This window comes from Eretmochelys imbricata, chromosome 8 (genome assembly GCF_965152235.1).
Source record: "Eretmochelys imbricata isolate rEreImb1 chromosome 8, rEreImb1.hap1, whole genome shotgun sequence".
Lineage (NCBI taxonomy): Eukaryota > Metazoa > Chordata > Testudines > Cheloniidae > Eretmochelys > Eretmochelys imbricata.
In genome coordinates this window covers 33,831,446-33,847,425 of record NC_135579.1, presented here as the reverse complement: position 1 = coordinate 33,847,425, position 15,980 = coordinate 33,831,446, and the positions used below count along the sequence as shown (strand labels likewise).

At 42.4% G+C, this 15,980-nt stretch overlaps 1 protein-coding gene across 1 annotated transcript in view; it reads left to right on the top strand.

Annotated features, from left to right (window-relative positions):
- The first annotated feature begins 841 nt into the window (after positions 1 to 841).
- The window catches only part of HSPA9 (heat shock protein family A (Hsp70) member 9), a 32,090-nt gene continuing 16,951 nt past the window's right edge, over positions 842 to 15,980 (top strand). Inside the window, exons 1-9 of the mRNA XM_077824064.1 lie at positions 842 to 1,188; positions 3,284 to 3,342; positions 7,306 to 7,393; positions 7,499 to 7,680; positions 9,992 to 10,116; positions 12,012 to 12,085; positions 12,171 to 12,277; positions 13,612 to 13,774; positions 14,576 to 14,668. Coding sequence (XP_077680190.1) covers positions 1,108 to 1,188; positions 3,284 to 3,342; positions 7,306 to 7,393; positions 7,499 to 7,680; positions 9,992 to 10,116; positions 12,012 to 12,085; positions 12,171 to 12,277; positions 13,612 to 13,774; positions 14,576 to 14,668 — 972 coding nt within the window. The 5' untranslated portion in view covers positions 842 to 1,107. The remainder of the gene's footprint in view (positions 1,189 to 3,283; positions 3,343 to 7,305; positions 7,394 to 7,498; positions 7,681 to 9,991; positions 10,117 to 12,011; positions 12,086 to 12,170; positions 12,278 to 13,611; positions 13,775 to 14,575; positions 14,669 to 15,980) is intronic.

The following is a 15,980-nucleotide window of genomic DNA, read 5'->3' as shown; positions in this document are numbered from 1 at the left end:
GCCCAATTTTCAGAACACTGAGCTACTAGAATCTCCATTGACTCAAGTTGGGCTCAGCAGCTCAGAAAAGCAGGCCCCAAGTGGCTGAGGTTGGGCAAGGGTCACTTTTGAAAACGCTGATGTGAAACACAGAGCGCGCTGCACCCGTGTGCGGCGGCAGGGCAGGTTAACAGGATTGCCATAACTGCTGCAGCACGAGGAGAGACCCCTCTTATGGGCAGAGTGGCCCAGGGAGCAGCCTTAGGGGCTCCATAGGCCATGCTGCCCATGGGCATGCCACGCTGGGCCAGGCAGGCCAGTGGCCCATAAGGCCAGTGTCCTGCATGGAGCAAAAGGGGTGGGGGGCAGGCAAGAGGAACCCACCCTGCTGTGGGGGCAGGCGTGACCGTGTGTCACACCCCTGTACTGCCAGCAGCGAGTGGGGAGCCGAGCCGCCTATGCCTGCGCGGGAAGGCTGTGCCCGCGGAACTACATCTCCTCCCCCCGGGCTTTCCCCCGCAAGACTCTTGTCCCTCTGGGGCTGGTTTCGCACACCACTGGCAGCTCAAGTAGCAGAACCCCACCAGCCCCCGCTGGGAGCAGAGGACACGTGGTCCCTCGGCAGCCTTCCGACTGCGCATGATCAGTAAGGTCGTCGGAAACAGCCACCTTCCGGCTCATCTGCGCATGGGCTGTACCGACCTCCCTGAGCAGACAGCGCATGCGCTCTTGAAGCGTAGTGTGCAGTCGCCCTGACGCAAGGCCGCTGCAATTTCCCAGTGTTTCATCTCGTCCGACCTTGAGTACGCCGTGCCTGTCAGGACCCCAGCTGTCCGGCACAGTGCCTGTGTGGAACTCCCCCAGGGTGCCAGCGCTTCACAGGAGGCTTGTCGGCCGCAGCGCGGGATCGGGTAGCGCGCGCGGGAAGGTGCCGCGCGGGGTTGCCGCGTAGTCTCCACTGCGGCGCGTGGCGCTAAGGCGTTGGTGCGGGGTCAGGCCTTTGTAGTCGCCAGCCCCGTCCGGGTGAGCTGACCCCGGCCCACGTGGGTGGAGGTTTCCAGAAGAGCCGCTGCGCAGGCCGCACTCTCCTCTCCGCGTGAGAGTCTCCGGTCCCACCGCACCCGGACCATGCTGAGCGCCAGCCGCACCGCCGCCCGCCTCCACCTGCTGCCCCGCCGGGGCACCGCTCCTAGCCCCGGCCTCGCTCAGGTGCGGGGCCGGGCCCCGTGGGGGGGCTGGTGCGGGGGGGCCCCGCGCGTTACCTGGGGGAAGTGGGAAGCGAGGGGGGCGGCACCCTCCTCGTGGTGCGGGGTGCCCGAGGGTGGGGGCGGGGTGTAAGGCTCCCTCCGGGGGTCATGGCTGGGCTCTGCCGGCGACTTGCGCGGTGGGGCCCCGAGACAGAGGGAGGGGATGCCTAGGCTGGTGGAGGCCCTGGTGCTGGTAGCCCCGTGCTGAGCTCCGGGGCGAGTCCAGGGCCCGTATCCTGCGGGGTTGTGTAACTCTCCAGCTTGGATCGCTGCCTGTCCTGAGGCCACCTGGAGCAAGTCCTGTAATCTCGGCCTCGTTCCCTGTCCGTCCTGGCGGCCTTGTACTGCTGGGAGATGAGTTCATGGGTCCCTTAGGTGCTGAGATGTTCGTGATGAGGGAGCACCGGAGGAGTGGGGCGGCTGGAGATGGGAAGGGCTCTTCTGGAATCTGGGCGTTTAAAATGGTTTTAACTGTAAGAGCAGGAGAGTTCTGATTTTAACACCCAGACTGATGAATGGGAGTACTAATAAAGATGGTTCAGCACAGAGTCATTGGCGTTTAGGGGGCGGGGGCTCTTCCTTTGACCTTCATTGTCGGCATGTGTTGACAGAGTTTAGTGCCAGAGTTCAGCTCTACTACTGTGTAGTTTTCAGCTAATCTCTTACTAAGCACATGTTTTAGGAACTGTTTTTAAAAGTAAAAAGCTTTGTATCTTCTTTGTCCCTCAAAAATTAAAAAAAAGTAGAGAATCTTTAGTTAAGGAGCATTTGTTAGTTGATATTGCTGACAGGCAAGAGATTTTCAACGTAACTTGGTGGATTTGAAACTGAAAGACCCCCTTTGGTTTTAGTGGGAGTTGTATCTGGCCCTGTAATGAGAATCTTAAATGGCTAAGAATTTCTACTTTTCTCTGGTAAATAAATATTATGCCCATTTTACAGACGAGGCAACTGAAGGGCAAATGGTTAAGCAGTTCAAGGATAATGGGGATCATATTGGGGTGGATATTCAAGGATAATGGGGATCAATGCTGAACAGCAGCCTAATTTCTGAGCTCCTTGATCTGTGTACAGAGAGATAGTCTGTCAAGATCTCAGGATGATTTACAGTGGCACAGCTATGGTGCAGCAGCTGTACTGCAGTAGCACCATAGTGTAGATACTTGCCTCATTGATGAAAGTGGTTTTTCTGCCAATATAGTTAATTCCCCTCTCCAAGAGGTGATCGGTAGGCCAACAGAAGAATCTTTCAGTTGACCTAGCCATGTCTACATCAGGTATTAGGTCACTCTAACAGCAGTGCTCAGGGTGTGACATTAGTTACATAATGTAGCTGGATTCAGCCTCCGGCCTCTCCTCTTTTTGCTTCCTGCCTCTCCTCTTCTCACTCATCCCCAGGTCAAAGTGTATGCTAAGCAGGAGGGGCTTGTATTCTCCGAAGTATTAACAAAGCAGTATTCTCTTCTTATGATGGGGTTCTGTTTGTACTAAGATGTTACGTGAGGTTACACACACACAAACACTGAAGTTTTTGTTCAGCATCTCTTAAACCTACTCGAAAGAATGAAACTCTGAAGCAATGTGGTCTAGTCTACCCTTTGAGGAAATTTCAAGAAACTTGGTTAATGTTTATTTGCTGCTGGTTGCTAAAGAGGCTAAAAAATTCAGTTTTACTTGTTGCAGCATTTGCAACAAGTTTAACTTGTGCATGTTCATAACAAGAATCTTCTATACCAGCAACTTGCTCAGCTTGGATAATATGGGTCTTAGTGTTCACATTTCATATAAACAACAAATAATAAAACTTAAGGTAAATGTTCTGTGGGTGTATAATATAACGAAATATTTTCTTGAGTCCTTGGTTAGTTTTCAGTTAAGTAAAAGGAATTTTGAAGATTAAACACACAGCTAATGTGGTGGTAGAGGTGTATCACATTTTATTATTTTTAAGGTAGCACAGCTACAGATCCTTTTAAATACTGGATGTGAGGTAATCTTACCCAAAATAAGATGCAAGAAACCTCTGATTGCTGTAATATTCTGACTTTATTTTATAGGCAGTCTGGAATACTCTCAGTCAAGATGTTCTCAGAACAGTATCAAGTAGGAAGTATGCGTAAGTATGTCTCCTCTTCCCTCCTCCCCGCCCCCCTTTTTTTGAGAGCGAGGAAAAGATTGAACTGTAAGAAAAACAAATAACTGTGTAATAGTCTTGATACTTAAATTGACTCCAGCTTCATAATCTGAAATCCTTGGTCAGATGTGTGTATGGTTAATTAAGGAGAAACAAAAAGTCCTCTACTGGCGCAGTATTTCATAGATAATCAGATACTAAGTATGGTAACAAATTTCCTGCTACACACAAAGTTTTTAGACCTAATAAAATTCCAAACAAAATTTATTGGAATGCAAAGAAGATACTTAATAAAACCTTTTTAACATCATCTAATCCATCAATTAGTTCCATAGATCCCAATTAAACTTCTTTTGAAGCAAAAACATTTGTTTTGTGGGCATAATCAATACACACACCACTTCTCTCCCATCCAATATAAAGTAATAGAGGAAAATTATGTATTAAAATTTGCAAAACTTGGTGCTTTCTCAAGACTGACTCTGTCTCCTTATTTGTTTCCCTCGCTTTTTCAGGAAACAGTTAGAACTATCACCAGCAGGAGAGTGAATTTGTGTGGGGGGGTGGAGGGTGAGAAAACCTGGATTTGTGCTGGAAATGGCCTAACCTGACGATTACTTTAGATAAGCTATTACTAGCAGGACAGTGGGGTGGGAGGAGGTATTGTTTCATATTCTCTGTGTATATATAAAGTCTGCTGCAGTTTCCACAGTATGCATCTGATGAAGTGAGCTATAGCTCACGAAAGCTCATGCTCAAATAAATTGGTTAGTCTCTAAGGTGCCACAAGTACTCCATTTCTTTTTGCGAATACAGACTAACACGGCTGTTACTCTGAAACCAGTTAGAACTCTGTATCCCTGAGAAGTTTATTCTATTTAGGAATCCCCCTTACTTATGAAATCAGAACATTACATGGGTGTGACAGATTACTATCTGCTAATCCTGATGTATCATCAGCATTATCTTCTGTTATTGTGTTGGAGAGGGTTCCACAGCTCTGCAGATCAGTTTACTTTCATTTTTTTTCTTTGAAGTGGTTTGTGCTCCCTCACAATATATTCTGCAGATTTTCTTAATTTATTAATCCAAGGTAAAAAATAAACCCAAAGATTCTGGCCTGTTATCTTTTTTTCATCAAGTTATATAGTTGATGTAACTCCTTTAGTACTGGAACCAAAAAGTTATGGAAGTGAGGTACCTCGGGTGGGAGGGGTTTGAGGTGAAACCCTTGAGGAAAAGCTCACACCTGGGGCTATCTCCTATCTTTGCTCACTGCATGTCTAATAAATTGGTGTAATTGCAACTGAAGGCAAGTTTTCTCAAGTAAACTAAGGAAAAAGGATATTCAGCCTCTCCCAAAAGCAGAGCCTCCCTGTAAATCATTTCAGTCAGAACTATCACCCATCATGTTACCCCACAGTCAAGGCTTAAAAATGTTAGCATGTCTTTTTTTCAGAAAGAAAGTTAGCTGTAGCTCTAAATACCCCAGGATCAGAGGACCTCAACAGGGCCTTAGTTCATCCTCTTTATCTATAGATGTTCACTTTTCCATTCTGAAAATTGCCTTCTAAACTAATCTGAGCACTTTTTATAGTCTCTCTCCTCCAGGCAGCTGCTTTCAAGCAGGTGTGACTATTAACGTCTGAATTATTAGATACAAATGAGAGGCTCTGACTACAAAAATCCTGGATTTCTGTATTAACTCTTCATAAATGTACTATAGCTTTTATGCTTGCTATATGAATGAATAAATCTGTTACAGATTTTCCAGGTTAGCATGCAGGGAATAGGCTTTTCATGGGAATTTGTAATCAAAACTGTGTGTAGGGGAACTATTGCAAGTGTCAGATAAAAAGCTACTGCCGGTAATTCTGATCAGTTTAACTTTTTTTAGCGTTGTCGATTAATCGCAGTTAACTCATACTATTAACTCAAAAATTAATCACGATTAATCACAGTTTTAATTGCACTGTTTAATAAATTTCAATTGATATGCTGTTTAATATTTTGGATGTTTTTCTACATTTTCATATATATTCTGTGTTGTAATTGAAATCAATGTGTATATTATATTTAATTACAAATATTTGCACTGTAAAAATGATAAACAAAAGAAATAGTATTTCAGACTGCACTACAAAATGGTATGAGGTGAACTTTCTCCTGAGTGTAGATGTAGATTTTTGTGTTTTTGTTACATGACTGCATTCAAAAATAAAACAATATAAAACTTCAGAGCCTACAAGTCTACTCAGTCCTACTTCTTGTTCAGCCAATCTCGAAAATAAGCAAGTTTGTTTACATTTAAGGGAGATAACGCTGCCCACTTCTTATTTAGAATGTCACCTGAAAGTGAGAACAGCCATTTGCATGGCACTTTTGTAGCCGGCATCGCAAGGTATTTACGTGCCAGATGTGCTTCGGTCACCCTTCCAGAGGATGTGCTTCCATGCTGATGATGCTTGTTAAAAAAATAAGCGTTAATTAAATTTCTGACTGAACTCCTTGGGGCAGAATTGTATGTCCCCTGCTCTGTTTTACTTGCATTCTGCCATATATTTCCTGTTATAGCACTCTTGGATAATGACCCAGCACATGTTCTTCATTTTAAGAACACGTTCACTGCAGATTTGACAAAACACAAAGAAGGTACGAATGTGAGATTTCTAAAGATAGCTACAGCAGTTGACTCAAGGTTTAAGAATCAGAAATGCATTCCAAAATCTAAGAGACGAGGTGTGGAGCTTGCTTTCAGAAGTCTTAAAAGAGCAACAGTCCGATATGGAAACTACAGAACCTGAACCACCAAAAAAGAAAATCAATTTTCTGCTGGTGACACCTGACTCAGATAATGATAATGAACATGCACTGCGTTGGATTGTTATCGAGCAGAACCCGTCATCAGCATGGACGCATTTTCTTTTGGAATGGTGGTTGAAGCATGAAGGGATGACGTATGAATCTTTAGCGCATCTGGCACGTAAATATCTTGGGATGCCAGCTACAACAGTGCCATGAGAACGCCTGTTGTTACTTTCAGGTAACATAAACAAGAAGCTGGCAGCATTATCTCCTGCAAATGTAAACAAATGTATGTCTGAGCGACTGGCTGAATGGGCTTGTGGGCTTTAAAATTTTACATTGTTTTATTTTTGAATGCAGGTTTTTTGTACGTAATTCTGCATTTGTAAATTCAACTTTCATGATAAAGAGATTGCATTACAGTACTTAGGTGAATTGAAAAATGCTATTTTGTTTATAGTGCAAATACTGGTAATAAAAATAAAGTGAGCACTGTACAGTTCGTATTCTGTGTTGTAATTGAAGTTAATATATTTGAAAATGTAGAAAACATCCAAAAATATTTAAATATTCAATATATTCAGCAATATTCTATTGTTTAACAGTGTGATGAATCACGATGAATTTTTTTTAATCGCTTGACAGCCTTGCTTATTTTAGATTTACTCCCTCTCCCCAAGTGGAATTAGGCCTTTCATATGAAAGACTTGATGTTTAGGGATGTTAGAACTGATTTGACATCAGTCTTTGAAGGACCACATTCACAAACAGCATACAGACTCTTACGTATTTAAAGCGTGATGCTAGCCAATAAAAAGTCCAGGGGATTTCACAGTGGAACATCGAAAACGAGTAAGAATTTAGACACAACATATGCCTGGAATGACCAAATCTAATACAGAACCACAATTTGCTGATACTAAGTTGATTTCCAACATAGGCTCGGTTGTTCTCCAATTTCCTCTATTGCTCTAGAGTGGAAAATGGATTTGCTTCCCCAACTGCAGGTAGAATCTGGTTGAAAGGTAATTCCTCCGCTCCCCACATCATCTTGCCGGGAGAGAAAGCTTTTTGGTTGTTTCACTGGTTGCATCCTCCTTTAGCGGTAACCCTAACATTTGTTTTAAATATATTTTGCAGCTCAGAAGCAGTCAAAGGTGCTGTTATTGGTATTGATTTGGGCACAACTAACTCCTGTGTGGCAGTTATGGAAGGAAAACAAGCAAAGGTGAGTAACTACTAGTGTATAACAATTTATCTAAGGGAGGGAATCAGTGCTGCCGCTTTTGCAGGTGGTTTTCCTGCGTTATAGACTCTCACCATTTTTACGTAGGTGCTGGAAAACGCCGAAGGTGCCAGAACTACCCCATCTGTTGTAGCATTTACAGCTGATGGTGAACGATTGGTTGGGATGCCAGCTAAACGACAGGCTGTAACTAACCCACAGAATACATTCTATGCTACCAAACGTCTCATTGGACGGCGCTATGATGATTCTGAAGTACAGAAAGATATGTGAGTAAAACTAATTAACGTTATTCCCCAGTTCTGGAAAGAGAATTTGCAGAGTGCAGCATGCCCATGCATGGCCTAAAACAAAGTGCTGTTTCTACATGGTGGGACATGGTACTCGGTGCATAGTATCCCACGTTTGCTCATATTCCTCAAAAGTTTAGCCTGTGTTTCACTGCATTTATTAATGATGCTTTTTAAGCTTTTAGGAGCGGACTTGTAATTGGTTCTTGACAATGCAGTATAGCTGGTGCTGTCTGCATTGGCAAGAGGAATGGATCAAATGACAAAGTGCTGAGTGTACTTTGTACTGTACAGAACCCTGAGAGCCCCTGCCCTGAGGGTTTCCTGCATCTTACTTCTGATTGAATCCGCGTTGTATAGAACACTGCACACGTAATATTCACTGAATTACAAGGAAGGTTATAGTTTCTACATAATGTCTGTCATATAAAAGTTCTGAGCAGATGCCTTGTGATTGGAATACTGAATAGCTGTTACCTTTCATGAGAGGGAGAAGAACATTAATTTAATGGCCACTTCTCTCTGGATTGCAATTCAGTTCTAGTGGCTTGTCCTACTCGAAAGCTATTTTCCTCACTTTAGTAAACTCTCATAATACAAAAACATTTAATGAAAAGGAAAGCAGTATGCCTGCAATTTATTAAGGAGAATACTTTCTATCTAGTGCATAAAGTAACCTGTGGAATTTATTGTCACAGGATATTGGAGGCCAAGAGTTATGGGATTCAAAATATGGTTAGATATTGAAGTGGATGAGAAATAGAAGCCAACCACTAGCTGATGGGGGGGGGGGGGGGGAGGGGGCTTAACCTACACCTCTGAAAGATTTTTTTTTTATCTCTTAATTTTCCACCATTGGGTTTCTTGCATCTACCTCTGAATCAGCTGATGATGGCCACTGTCAGAGGATGACTTCTGGACTAGGTGGACCACTTGTTTGATCTTGTTTAACATCAATTAAAGTTTGCATAATTGCATTCATGGCACAGTTTACACTGGGATTCTTAAATGAAACTGTTCAGGTTCAGTGCTCATTGGTTTTATTGTGTGCCCAGAAATTCTTATGTGTTTATAACTTAATGTAGATCCTTAATCTCAGCACTTTCTGCAAAATACTGCAGAAAGTTGGGTGTACCTGAGTCTAGAAACTGAATCTTCTGCAGGTGTTTTATGCAAAATTACTCTGTCCAACACAGATTAGTGTGAAAGTTTTTAAACATTCTGTTTTTTTGAAGGTATAGGCCTTACGTTATTTTGGGCTTAAGCAAGTGAGAGGTTCTGATAGTTATTTTTACAGCACTCAGAAAACACTGTCTTTGCCCCAGAGAGCTTACAAGTCTACTGTGTAACAAAAAACCAAACAAACAAGTTGACATGGATATAAGAAAAAACAAAGGAGCTGGGGGATGTGAAAGGACAGGTTACAGTGAGACTGTGTTGCTGGATTAGAGTAATGTGCACACAGATTGGGTTCTAATCATGACTTCTGTAGCAACGGCACATTTTAGGTCTTGTGTAAGTGATAAAAACTGAGTGTTCTGGTAGGTACTCAGAGAAGAGCAATGGGGGAAGAGTGGTTGAAAGGAAAAGTGGGGAGGACAGCAGCAAGGAACTTAATGGGCAGCGAGATTGGGCTGCGTAGCTGAACGGTTGCAATGCTAGAAGGGTAGAGTGAAAGGAGAGCAGCCACCAACTGCAGTGCAGCAAATGAGGGCTCCAGAGTCCATATTTCAGAGTTGAGTGAAGAGTGGTGTCAAGAGGCTGACAGCCTGTATAGGGCCCTTCGGGAGGGAGCAAATTGGACGACCCTGAGCTTACTCAGGGTCCTTGCCTGTAACTGATGCCAGGATACATCAGAGCTGAATCAAACTCATTGGTATTGACCTTTTCCAAGAAATGCAAAGATCCTGGATGGAAACCATTGCAAATAGTATTGTCAGATGCCTCCCTTACATCTGAGGCTGTTAGGGGAAGGTTTACTGTAGGATCTCTCCCTTTAAAATCAAGGTGTCGCTATGTTTTGCCAATTTCAGATTAACGAGCAATACCAGCTGTGTATTCACCGTAGGGCTTAGACTCATGGTCCCTTCTGGCCTTTTAGTCTATCATGATCATCTAGTCTGACCTTCTGTATGTTGCAGGCCACAGACCCTCAGCCACCCACTCCCTGTAATAGACCCCAGCCTCTGGCTGAGTTACTGAAGTCTTCAAATCATGATTTAAAGTCTTGTGTGATGCATTCAGTGTTATCTAGACAAACTTTACACAATGTGAAATTCTTGTGTTTCAGTAAAAATGTTCCTTTTAAAATTGTCCGTGCCTCTAATGGTGATGCCTGGGTAGAAGCGCATGGGAAGCTGTATTCTCCAAGCCAAATTGGTGCCTTTGTATTAATGAAGATGAAGGAGACTGCAGGTTGGTACAGCAAGGTGTTTACCTTGTTTAACTTGTTTGAGCACAAGTTTAACCATGGTATTGGTACTAGGTGTCTGATAAATATATTGAGCATACTACAGCCCTAATAAAAACTTCCTTCTAGAACCCTTCTAAACCATGGCCTGAGTTGCATCAGATTGTGTAGGGATAAGGTAGTAGGCTATGTTTTACCCTCAGGGAGAGTGAAGGACCCTTAATTTTGTTCTGACCAAGTCAGGATATTTGACAGAGTTACAGCTTCAGGCAAAGCTTTATCCTGATTGCTCTTATTCGAAGTCTCAATTTGCAGAGTCTTGAAATATGTGAGTGTTTCAAACAAAATGTCAGTCATGTCTGCTGGCTGTGAAGTAGTGCACACTCCTTCCTCCTCCCAGGATCCTGTACATGCTTATTCATCTCTTCCAGATAACCGTGCATATTGTGAAACTTGCCATTTACAAACTCCTAATACTTGCCTCCTTTGGTATAGCGACTGCTGTCACAAATACCTACTAGCCTTTGGTCTATACAGCAACTATTTGACTTCCTATTCAGACAGGGTTCGGTCCTCTGCCTAGCTAGCTGTAACATGTCAGCTTCCTAAATCTGCTGCTTTTCTACACGTGGAGTTAAGCTCTGCCCAGTTGCATTATGTGGCTAGTAGACTGATGGGAATGATGATGGGTGGGTTGGTTCTTACATGGCTAGTTGATATCCATCATCAAGAGAAGAAATGTTAAAGGGACCTCATGTTGTGAAGTACTTCTCCCTAGCTAGTGGTGGCTGTGGAGCTCTGCCAGGGCGATGGCCCACAGAGCTGGAGATTCTTTCCCCTTCCATGCCTACGGTGACCTCAAGGAAATCCCCCAACTACAATAGGGTGGGGTAGTTTGACATTTAGTTTTGGAACTCTCACTGCTCCTCACCTGCTGTCTGGGTTGGAGAGCACTTGTGCACCCCAATATCAAGTGATGACAAGTAAGACTGCACGTGGGTGTTGACTATACATAGATTATTCAGCCTTGCAGTAGCTACCAAGGCCTAGCAGGGTTGGAAGGACAGGCCTAGAAGACTGAGTTGCAGTGTACAGCAGGGTAGAGATTGCCTACAGATTCTGGAAATGGCAGTCTTTAGTGTTGTGCAGCAGGCCAACCCATATCCCAGATAGGCCAGTCACCGCAAAAGCTGTAAATTAGATTGGCTAGAAATGCTGTAAGGATATTAAAGCAAATAAAGTACTGTGACGTCTCTGGGATGGGTAGTGTGCATCCAAATATTTGAACAGGTTTGTTGTGTTTAGTGATGACTTTCTACTTCCAATATTAATTGAAAGAGAACAGCAAGTTGTGATATTGAATAGGGATGTGCCAGAAAACTAGGAGCTTTTCTGATTAACCATAAATTACATTTTTATTTGCCAACGTTAATCTGCAGTATATCCTCCTGCTGTGGAAAATACTTATACTGGACAAACAAATCATACAAATGATAGCCAATGGGTAAGCAGTCTGTTGACCAAATATAAGACATTCCAAAGTAAAGGAATAGCCTCAGGATTGTTTTTTACTCCCTATAAAAGCAAAGTCTGCCAATGTTATATGTGAATTCACACTAACCAGTTTTGTCTGATTGCTAGTGGAAAGCATAGAAATGTCTTGAGGTGACTGCTATTCTAAGAGGTCACGAGCTCTTCTATACTGTGACCCCCATGTTAAAAATGGAAAAAAGCTTTGGGACCCTCTCACATCTCTCCATAAAAGGAGGGAAGTCACAAAGCCCAGATTGAGGACCCCTATTCTGTTTATAGCTAAGGGAGTAGAAACAATGTACCAACGATTTAGAGTGGGTCTGAAGTTGTTGTTAACTACAATAACTTGCTGTTTTTTCTTTTCCAGAAAACTACCTGGGACACTCAGCAAAGAACGCTGTCATCACTGTCCCTGCTTACTTCAATGATTCTCAGAGGCAGGTAGGGTCACAAGCTCCTGTGTTTCCTGTGTGTGTAAGCAGAGATTTTAACTTCTCTCACTGGTCAACTTTCTTCTCTTTTTCAGGCTACTAAAGATGCTGGGCAGATTTCTGGACTCAACGTCCTGAGGGTGATTAATGAACCAACTGCTGCTGCCCTGGCTTATGGTCTAGACAAGTCTGAAGACAAAGTGTAAATGTCTGCTAGTAATCCCCATCCCTCTTAGCCAGAGCACTTTAGGGTTCTGTTTTGTAAATAATTTAAGACTTTGTGTTTCTTAAAATCCTAGTTCAGACTTAATTGCTAAACTAATCACACAGTAATCTGTTTTATGCAGTTGCTCTCAGAGCTTTATTCCATTCTTAGCAGTTTAAAAAAAAAAAACCCCGAATCTTAGATGTTCATTCCAAAACTGCATCTTAAATTAGTTAGCAGTAGTTCCACAGCAGCACAACTGCACACCTCTAAATTAAGCACACTCAACCGTGGTTAATAATAACAGTTTCTTAGTGTAGTTCTTCAAGATGATTGAGTTGAGAAGTTTGTTATATTTAAGCTTAAATGTGGCATAAAAATCTCTATCCAGGTTCTGGTTTACTGGCATGTAGGCGACAAGATCTCTTCCCTGGAAAGCATTTGTTTCCTGATGTACCTGTTAAGAAATTTATTTTTATTATCCTCTGCATGTCAGTATTACCATAACGATTTTGCTGTGATAGATCTTACAAACTGTAAATTCATGTTGAAGAGAATTTTTCTTAGTTTATAGTGCTGTGTAAGCATTCTCTGCTTCCCCCAGCCTTTCCCAAAAGCTGTCTGATAACTCTGAAATGCTGGGGCTTTAGCGCCATACCTTAATTTGCCTTATGACTTTATGGGAGGCAAACCACAAATGCACTCTCTTTTTAATACAAATGTTAAGGCTGGTTGAACTGCAATATCCAGTTCCAAACTTTCTAGTTTGGTCAGTGGTAGGCACAGAGCATTGGTAAATAAGAAGTTCCCCTGGAGAAGCCTTCCCTAGTAAGGCAGGTAGTAGAAATGACCAAGGTTACATAATGGCAAAATCATGTAGTCCATGTGCACCCAGAACTCTCATTTGAAGTCAGAAATTCCAGATGTGCATGGAATGGGCTGATTATGTCAGCTTGGTGACTCCCTCTTTAGAGAAGGCTTCTTTAGGGGAAACTTACTATTCATCAGTACTCCAGGAGATGAAATAATTGAATAGTACAGTAAACCAGGTGCTGAAATTACATAGTGGGCGTGATCCTGCATTCCTTGTGCACCACAAGCTCTCAGTTTAAATAGGAGTCAGATGTCTTCAAATGGGGACTTTTGGTGTGTAAGGAATGCAGGATCAGGCCCACTATCAGCCTTCATCTTTGTAGACAATAGCCTATGCATACAATGTAAAGGTTCACATGACTGTCCGCACCTCCGTCTCATGAGTTTGAAAGTGTTCAAGCCAAAAGACTTTGTCTTTAAAGGGTGTTGACATATAGTCTCTCTGTTTTCTGTCTTAGTATTGCAGTGTATGACTTGGGTGGTGGCACTTTTGATATTTCTATTTTGGAAATTCAGAAGGGAGTCTTTGAGGTGAAATCTACCAATGGTGACACTTTCTTGGGTGGTGAAGATTTTGACCAGGCCTTGCTGCAGCATATTGTCAAGGAATTCAAGAGAGAGGTAAATGAGATCTGTTTGCACAGATAACATGCCATGTGTAATTTTGATTGTGTTACTAAGAATGCTTTGAAAACCAATTCTCAAAGCTAGGAAATCTCAAATTACTTCAGAAGGATGAGGATCCTCTTCTGTATTGGTATGTTTTGAGTTTTAGTTGACTATTAACCTAAATGCTTAAAAGTGTAGGGTATTAAAATTACTTGGATTGCTCTTTAGTATTCTGCCTCATATTTGTCAAAAAATAAATACGAATTAAAGAGCGGACATCTCACAGGAGTCTAGGTCAAACAGAATAGCAAGACTTCTGCTCTTCTGTTCCTCTGACACTGTCTCTATGGGGTTGTCCTACAGATAATTCACCCCCCTTTCATATTACAAGGGAATTGGCCACATAAATCCATCAGTGCTGCATGATGCTACTGCCTAATAGATGGAGCACAAGGGTGGCAGCTGGAAAATTTGTGCAGTTTAATTATAACTCAGTCATTGATCCAGTGTTACCTTCAGCAAGGCACGGTGTCTGCTCCAATACTTCTAATCGTTAATGGATATATCACTACAAAACTACTTCACTTGGTGGTTGGGGCTAATGTATGTAAAATGTGAAATACACGTATTTATCATTATGGTTACAAGTGTGGGGGATAAGCAGACAAAGCACTAGGACTCAAATTCTAATTTTTGCAGATGTCTTTCTAGTACAGTGGGGCAGGGGTGACCTACAGCAAATATCAGCTGCAGGCTTCTGGGTTTTTGGAGACTGACAGGTTTTTTTGTTAACACACATTTCTTATTGGTTAGACGGGCATTGACCTGACTAAAGACAACATGGCTCTTCAGAGAGTGAGAGAAGCGTCAGAAAAAGCCAAATGTGAGCTCTCTTCATCTGTGCAGGTGAGATGACTGTACAATAAAGTGCATTAGTTGACCACTTTGATATGTCACTTCGCACATTTTATTTAACAGGTAAAAGACCAGCCAAATGCGAAGGCAGTAATTTGGGTTGATAAAACAAACTTGAGTATGTGCAAAGGACATCATGGGGGAAATGCTTTGATAAGCTAGTATTGGTATTAACAATCTGAGAGAAAACTGAACATCTGTTAGGTGATGCAAGGTAATTGCTTGAGGCTTAGGACAACAGTGGCAGTTTCTGCCTCCGGGATAGGAATATTAATCCTGTTAGCTTTGACCCCAAAATATGTCCTCTCTCTCCTGTAGGAATATCTGACCTTGTTCTCATGTCTGCATGCTACTTATTCCAGAACTCTGGAGGGCATCAAGGAATTGAATTGCTGATAATCCTGCTTCTGATACATTCTGGCTTTACTTCTAGCTATTCAAAATCTTACAGTTTTAAATGTAATCACTGACTGAACCATTTATTTGCATCATGAAGAAAATCTGTTTTTTTAAAAAAACTACTCTTTTTTTAAAAGCTGCACACAAGGGAGTTAGTCACGAGACACTGAGAGCAGATTCCAAGAATCGCTTCCCCCACCCTCTGCTTCACCTATCAGATGCTTCCAGACCCCTCTCTTTATCCGTTGCTAATGATTAATTATTTTTCATTGAAGGGAGCAGTCTCATTTAAATGTTGTTGAAGTCAACTAGACAGTGTCTGAGTTCGAGTCTTTGTTTCCAATTTCCAGGATTTGAATAGTGTTAAGGACTGTTATTTCTGAGTGGGAGTTTTCTTTGGCAAAGTGGGGAGATCACAGGAAGCATGGTCCTTAGGTCAGTCACAATGGATACATAGTTCTGACAAGGGCATAACAGATTCTGGTTTGCCAGCTCACCGGAGAAAGAAAATACACTACATTAGAAAATACACACCATTCTGCCAGAAAATGCTTCTGTACTGCACCAGTAAGAGTTAAATAAGGAAGAGCCTTCAGGAAAGTCTTCTGATATGACTTTATTGACTTTGCTATTTAAGAGGAGAGAGCTTGGCTTTAGTCTATAACAAGGGACCCGTTCTGATTTTGCAAACTTTCTCCATCAAGTTCGTGTGTGTGTGTGTGTGTGTTGAGGCATTAATGTTTTGCAGTGATTTGTAGTGTCAGCATGACTCAGCACTTTTGCTGCTGTTTTGCTGTGCCTCACTTCAAATTAGTGCAATGGACTTATAAGCAGGGACACTGGATTTTAAACCTCTTGCATAAATAGAGAAAATGAGCATTTTAAATTGTAATGCCTGGTGCTT